Source organism: Saccostrea cucullata, unplaced genomic scaffold (assembly GCF_032062105.1).
Source record: "Saccostrea cucullata isolate Sc308-1 unplaced genomic scaffold, CSIRO_AGI_Scuc_v1 ctg20839, whole genome shotgun sequence".
Lineage (NCBI taxonomy): Eukaryota > Metazoa > Mollusca > Bivalvia > Ostreida > Ostreidae > Saccostrea > Saccostrea cuccullata.
Genome location: NW_026936224.1, coordinates 1 through 7,213, shown reverse-complemented (window position 1 = coordinate 7,213; position 7,213 = coordinate 1). Strand labels below are relative to the sequence as shown.

The following is a 7,213-nucleotide window of genomic DNA, read 5'->3' as shown; positions in this document are numbered from 1 at the left end:
TATTCCCAGATGGCATTGCCCGAGGGTAATAGGATTTTTAATGGGCGAAGAAATCTTCCTGTCCTTCTCACTATCATTCAATCAATTGTTTATCATTCTGAATCAAACAAAAATCCAATTCATAAAGTAAACCATTTGATAAGAACAATATGATACATGTGTAAGTAACACCACTAGCTGGGATTCATAAAAATTCTTTTGTGACAAGTCATTCTGATTAACACACCAGTATTAACAATCATTCCACACATGGAAACAATTTTCTACATATTTATAAGTATGTTTTATATCTATTATCAATTAGCTATATAAACAATCTTACTCAGTAGTACTAATCATCTCAGTCACCGCAGTTTGACGTCACAATCGTGAGACAAAATCGAAGATTTGTTGCATAGCAAACATGACAGTCACATGTCTGTCTTGGCCAATCAGATTTTATTTTTAAACTATTTATTATTTATGAGGTATAATAAGAGCTGTAGTTTAAATTAGAAATTTTTAGCTGTCATACCCTACCTGTTGCTTGCAAAAGTTGATTTCCAATACCTTGCCTGATTTGACTCAAGTTATCTGGACGACAACTAAAGGATAGTGCCATGTCTGAAATGACCAACTCTGCGAACTAAAAAAAATATATATGAGGATGATCAGATATCTCAAAAACATTTGATGCAATATCAAAAACAACATCAACAGGTTGTGAACATAGATAGGTATTCCATGTACATATTACATGTACACCTAATTGTATTTAAATGTACTATGTAACTTGTAGGTATTAAAGGGGGCTGGGGGGTCGCAGCCATTCTCAGACTATTTCGATCTCCTTTAGAAGAAGAGCACCATATAAAGATAATTACAAAAAATGATCAAATTTTTAAACTAAAACGTATGATTTTTTTTCTTTGCCAAATGATAGTTGACAGGTTAAGATACCGTATCAAAAAAAAAATAAGTTAAATCTGGTGGTTAAGTTGTAGTTAATTTATTGACTTCCCAGCCTCCTTAACAAATAAAATGTTTTTGGTTTCGCAAATTTCATAGAATGACATAAATTTCTTCTCACCTTTACAACATACACCCCACAAGAATTGGAGTCATATTGTTTTGTGTGCTTGGTAGTCTCTACTTTCCAGCCCTCGTGAGAAAGTTCCGAAACACCAACACTCCTTCTACCCAATATATACTTCCTAAAAATTGCAACACAGTCTTTTTAATTAAGTTCAGTTGTATTTTTATTACATGCATTAAATTTCTTTTTAATGTATTGCACTCAGTAATGTGTTCATCCCTGATTTACCTCCACTTCTCTCCAATATTTGTCAGATTTCTCTTTGATTCTCCAAGAGAATTGATGTATAGCAATCTCTTCTCTGATGGATAGATTACCTGAGAAAAAAGAATCATTTAGAGTACTGATATTGCAAACAGAGGCTTTTTTACAGTCTACACATATTTTAAGAAGATGATGCAGCATGCCTATTTCATTTTTCAAAATTTCCCTTATTCCCTCTATATAATAGTCTTGCATGCGTATTACATACAAGAAGAGTCCAGTGCCCGTAGTTTTCATTGATAGCAGCAAGAATAATGTCAAAATCTGAAAATTTTACCTAAAAAAGAAACAGATGTATTTTTGTTTCATTAAAAACCTACATTTTCTAAAGTCAGCAAATGATGATAGAAGTTTAATGTCTTTACAATTATACTATCATTATATTTTTATACTAGTACTGTAGAAGTACTTTTCTACACTATGTACGCGGTCACAGATTTTTCACGGAAATTTGTTAATAAAAATATAGGGCATATAGTGACAGACTAAGAAATCTGCGTAATTTGTTACCCGCTGATTAAACAGAAATAGTGATTCCGCGGAATTATGACCCCTTGGAAAAAAGTATGTCTACAGTATATCAAAAACACTGCTTATAAGAAAAAAAGGATTTAACCCCTATCAAAAATCTTAAATACATTGTTTTTTTCTTACATCACTCATGTAACCTTGGAAATGTTCTGTCCTCCCTTCAAATATGGCCGTTGCAACGGAAGAAGTGATGCAAAACATCTTCTTATTCTAAAACATCAAAATATAAATGTTACATTGAAGCTTTAGGTAAATAAAATACAATGTATCGCATCTTCTTGATATTTACTATGTACATGTTAATAAATATAAATTGGAGATGTACATGTATTTTACCAAGTATGACATATTACCTTTTTTGATTCCACAAGAAGATGCAAGTATGCATCAATAACCTGAAAATAACAGGAATTACTGCTGAATGGAATTAAAAGGAATATAAAAAATCACAAATACATTTATTCCTTATGAATAATGAATGCAAAAAGTCTGTTAACCATTATATACATGTATATTGTAATTTAAATTAACGTATAATACCTAAATAATAAATAAGACATTAATATATGAAATATCCTTTAGTGTTTAAACTCCCACATACCTCATCTGATAATGATGTCTTTAAAAACTGTATAGAGTTGTCCATTATTTTGTTTGTTGCAATTTTTGCCACTAAATATCCGACTGGCTTAACTTTCCATAAAGTTTCTACATCCAGTGTCTGATGTGATGTTTCTTCCTGGACTTTGGCACAGTCGAACATCTCTGGAGAACAGGAATCATCGGGTATGAAGTCTGTGTGTTTAGCCTCCCCAGGATTATTACTTTGACTAAATTCACAGGATGGGTTGTCAAAAGTTCCATCTAAAACAATAATCTCATCCTCCTCAACAAATTGAACATGATGATTCTTTTTAGGCTTTTTGTATTTTCTGTTTAAGGGTAGACTTTTGGGTTTTCTTTTTAGTGAGAGTCTTCCAGATTTTGCTCCCTTTTGTAATTTCAGTCCGGAGTCTTTGGGTATTTTTCTTGATATGTAAGATCTCAGTTCTAAAATTTTCTGACAAATATCTTCCAGGTCTGCTGTATTGTTAACCAAATAGAGATCTGACTGGAGGTCTTTCAGGGCAGAAATTGATTCTTTCAATATAATATGCTGGGGCCTGGCATAATTCTCTTTGTTGGAGGTTATGATTTCCTCAGTTGTACATTTACTTGCAGGTGGACTTGCCACTTGATGTTCACTATCCTCTGGTGAATCATTCAGGTGCTCTTCAGGAATAGGCGAAGGAGACATAGGATTTACTTCAGATTGTTGTAAAATATCCTCATCAAGGTTGAAATGGGGATTGTTTTTGTATGCTTCTGGAAGATCATTCCAGCTACAGTCAGGTACACATGAAAATATTGCTAACATATGTTTGCAAGGCAGATGATGAATGCTGTAATCAACACAAGTACAAGCTGGTTGAGTACTTGTGATGACTACAGAATAGATCTTTCCAGACTCTACACTATGGACTGCATATTTCCTTTCTCCTAGCTCTTCAATATTGCTTGGAGGGATGTTTTGAATATGTGGTGGAATTCTTTTTAGACAATGTTCAACAAACATCCGTGGTTTGTTATGAAGGAAGGTTGGAACACCATCTGCATATTTTCTGCAATACTCCAAACACTGAATGTTGTTGTTCAAGTAACTGAAATAAATATTAAAAAATGAACAAGAACAAACTTGCATGTTTTAACTGATTAGTATATGAGGTTATGGATGGAATCTCAAACATTAAATATTAATCTCCAATTACTCTGAACAATTTCTCTTTTTCTCTCAAACAAATGCTTAAACAAATTCATTGTCTTTAAAAATAATAATAATAGAAAAAATTTTCACTGTCCAATATCAACTGAATAGCCTTTCAAAGTTTCTTAAAAGCTAAATAACATTATATTTACTACAAGGAAATGTTAAAATTAAGACTGAGTATACCTCCTGTAACTATCAGGTAAGAATTTGGTTACAAGAGCTGTCACCAAAGCACACAGACTCCCTTCACTGAAGTGTGATAAGTAACCTTTCTTAAATTCTTGGTGTTTTCTTTCCAGAGCATTGGTTGTTGTTATAAGGGTTACTGTTTCATCACGGAATGCTTTCACCCATCGCTAAAAAAATTTGAAATTTTACAATTTCTTGAGAAATTTTCAGAATTATTAATATTAACTGTATTATATAATTGTGTAATAAAAATAAGACAATAAAAATAATGGCAAGACAGCTTACATTTGACACTGACAACCACTTTTTCTCGAACCAAGTCCGCATTTTTAAGTTTTCCTGCCAGTGTGGATGCCCTCTTAAGTCAACAACAGCCTCCTTATAAGAGCACTCAGATGGAGAATTGGCAACTTTTCTCATTCTGAAAAATCGTATCAGATATTATCTTCTTGAGTTTAAACATTATATATATAAGTGAAATCCATACAAATGTATTTCATATATAATTTAAATAAACTTTAAATAGAATTAAAATTTCTAAATGCTCATGACTGTATGCCGACATGGTAATTAATTGTCAATAAAGTGAATTGAATTGAAATAATAAATTTAATTCCTACATACAATTCTATTATGTCATCTTGGTAACGGCCGACTTCATTTTTGATTTGCTTTAACCAACGTGTCCAAGCCTGCTCACGGTGAAATGCACATAGGTACACAAAGCAATCTGAAAAATATATAGCTGCAATGCTAAGTATTCAATTTGTCAATGGCATGCAGTCTTCTTATGATATCACTTGTAAGTAAAAAATAATTTGCCATTAGAAAAATAAAGAAAAACATGTGTAGATAACAGAACTGTGGTACAAAGTAAATTTTTCTTACCTTGAAATGCCTCTTCTATGGCTTGAATTTCTCTTTCATCATAATCCGTAATAAAATACTTTGGTGACCAATTGGGATTCCATTGTTTGAGCTTATTTAAACCCTCTTTAATACAAGACTTGCTCTCTGATGATACAAGAAAGGAGCCACATATGGAGTGCCCAACATTAGTCTGCACACAAACAAAGAACAAAGGTAGGGCATATTTGGATGTTTTGTAGGTGGCATCCATTATGCACACGTCTTTACCATACAAACTGAGGAGGCGCCTCTGCCATTCTGTTTGATGCACAAATAAAAATTCCTCAGCTGGATGTTTATCTGTCAAGCCATATCTGTATATGTGCAAAAAGTATTCTAAATGTTAATTCAAATGACATAAAAAAAACAAGAAATTTTGTAAGTGGTGCTTTTCACAAAGTTATTAAATATAAAACATTTCAGAATCTACATTGTACTATTAGAAATATGTATTTTATATTCATTTGTCTTAGTTTCAATTATTATAATAAATGCACTAACGATGATCTTAGGAAATAATTGTCCTGAGGATTGGTCTCCTGCCAGTTCTCTATCAGTGCTTCCAAGTTTAATTGGTCATCTTTCGAAAATCTAAAAAAAAATATATGACAATTTTGTTTCTTAGCTAGTGCACTCAATTCAACTTCAAGCAAACAATGCATGTGTTCAATACAATAGCTTCCTTAACATGAAGTGCCAGTAAGGGAATATTTTGCTTCATTTAAAATAAATTTTCAGAGATATACTAAAACCAATCAAATTTGATTATTTAACATGAAAGTATCACAAAGTAAATACATATATTACTTTAAACTATTTAGAGCTTTATCCATGTGATTCTTTATGTCTTTGTCCTTTGGATAAAAGCGCCTGTTGGTAAGGGCTATGTTTTCACCAGGACAAATTTCTTTCTTCAGTGCAACACAGAGATGTCTCCTCATTTCTGCAACATTTCTTACTCCGTCAGCAACTAGCTCTTGGATCTTCCTTATTAATCTGGGGTCAATTTGTTGGGTATAACCTGCCAGCTTACATAAAAGTTTGTTTTACACTTGTAGTATAATGTAATTGGTTTTTTTAAAATTACTTAAAATTTCTTAAGAATACTTCTGTGATATTTTGTGAGTTCTTACCTCTCCTGTAAAATGATATTTGTGCTCTTCTGCATCTGGATATGATAATAAATAAACCATGTCCTTCTTCACCTTCTCTCGATTTGCGAAGGCTTGCTTTAAAAGCCTAGACATTTTTCTCTTAATCCAAGCATTGTCATAGGAATCAACCTGATAATACAACACTTTGTTTAATTTATTTCTGTGTAAGAAATATTAGCAGTTTGAATGCCAACGCATTTTCCTGACAGGAAAAGAAAGAGAGAAAAAAAGATAAACCTTAAATTCTGGAAACTTCAATATCACTCTTATCCTAATAGATGCCGGACAAGTCTGTTTTTTTGACATCTGTATCCATTTTCTTGCCTTCCTTTGATTTGAGTAATTGTGATCTCCAGATTTCTAAAATGCCATTAAAAACATAAAACAGGTAAAAAAAAATTATTATTTGTAGTATCTGCTTACAAAGACATGTGAAAATAATACATTAAACTGTCAACATGCTTTGATCAATACTGCTAATATCTTTTAGGTATAAAAAATTCTTAAACTAAATTAACTTATAATTGGATATTTTAATGAGACGCAAATTTAGAGATTTGTCCTTTAAAAAATGGTATTTTATTTTTAGCGAGCATGAAATCTGTAATTTCTTAATATAATAAATTTTTTTCAAACTTTTCTTTGTTTCCTCTTTCCCTTTGCTTTTCTTTGTCTATCAGGCCCTTGATGACACTCCTTAACCATCCACCCTATGTTAATGTAAGGTGTTCCATCAAAATCAACCGACGGACCCTCTGTCTCCTGACAATCCTTCCAAAGAATCTTATGTCCTTTTAAAGATGTAATATCTAAAAAAAAATGCATTAAACTTGGAACCACAAATTGATTAAGACTTCAAAATCACAACAACAAAAAATAGAAATATTGCCCTTTTACTTGGATGTCAAGTTACACAGTTACGATAATGCCCTATACTGGTCTCATACTTCTTCTAGAGTAATCATGGACCCGATAAATAGCCTAGGGCATGAGTTTATTACCTGTCTGTAGTACTCAGTAGACCATATCAATAGATTAGGGTACTGGTCTCTTACCTGTCTTGTAGTACTCGGTTGACCGTATCAATAGCCTAGGGTACTGGTCTCGTACTGTTTTGTAGTACTCATTGGAGCGTATCAATAGCCTAGGGTACTGGTCTCTTACCTGTCTTGTAGTACTCGGTTGACCGTATCAATAGCCTAGGGTACTGGTCTCTTACCTGTCTTGTAGTACTCAGTAGACCGTATCAATAGCCTAGGGTACTGGTGTCTTACCTGTCTTGTA

General features: G+C 32.6%; 1 protein-coding gene across 1 annotated transcript; it reads right to left on the bottom strand.

The window, feature by feature from the left end:
- Window positions 1-11: 11 nt before the first annotated feature.
- On the bottom strand, window positions 12-7,198 carry LOC134245018 (uncharacterized). The gene is made up of 16 exons (XM_062727268.1): window positions 6,566-7,198; window positions 6,167-6,289; window positions 5,909-6,058; window positions 5,583-5,803; window positions 5,277-5,366; window positions 4,755-5,089; window positions 4,491-4,596; window positions 4,152-4,287; window positions 3,861-4,033; window positions 2,472-3,570; window positions 2,224-2,265; window positions 1,994-2,080; window positions 1,548-1,616; window positions 1,304-1,392; window positions 1,070-1,193; window positions 12-625 (listed from the first exon to the last, which is right to left on the bottom strand). The coding sequence occupies exons 1-16, from the start codon at window positions 6,752-6,754 to the stop codon at window positions 509-511; spliced, it is 3,150 nt and encodes a 1,049-aa protein (XP_062583252.1). The 5' UTR covers window positions 6,755-7,198; the 3' UTR covers window positions 12-508.
- Between the last annotated feature and the right edge of the window lie 15 nt (window positions 7,199-7,213).

What these genes read in the sequence shown, in the direction of transcription:
- LOC134245018 (XM_062727268.1), bottom strand. Translation starts at nt 6,754, where the DNA reads ATGCATTTTTTTTTAGATATTACATCTTTAAAAGGACATAAGATTCTT. An exon ending in GAAAGAGGAAACAAAGAAAA is followed by an intron (nt 6,290 to 6,565) that starts GTTTGAAAAAAA and finishes ATGGCATTTTAG; the next exon opens with AAATCTGGAGATCACAATTA. An exon ending in AGACATCATTATCAGATGAG is followed by an intron (nt 2,266 to 2,471) that starts GTATGTGGGAGT and finishes TGTTATTTTCAG; the next exon opens with GTTATTGATGCATACTTGCA.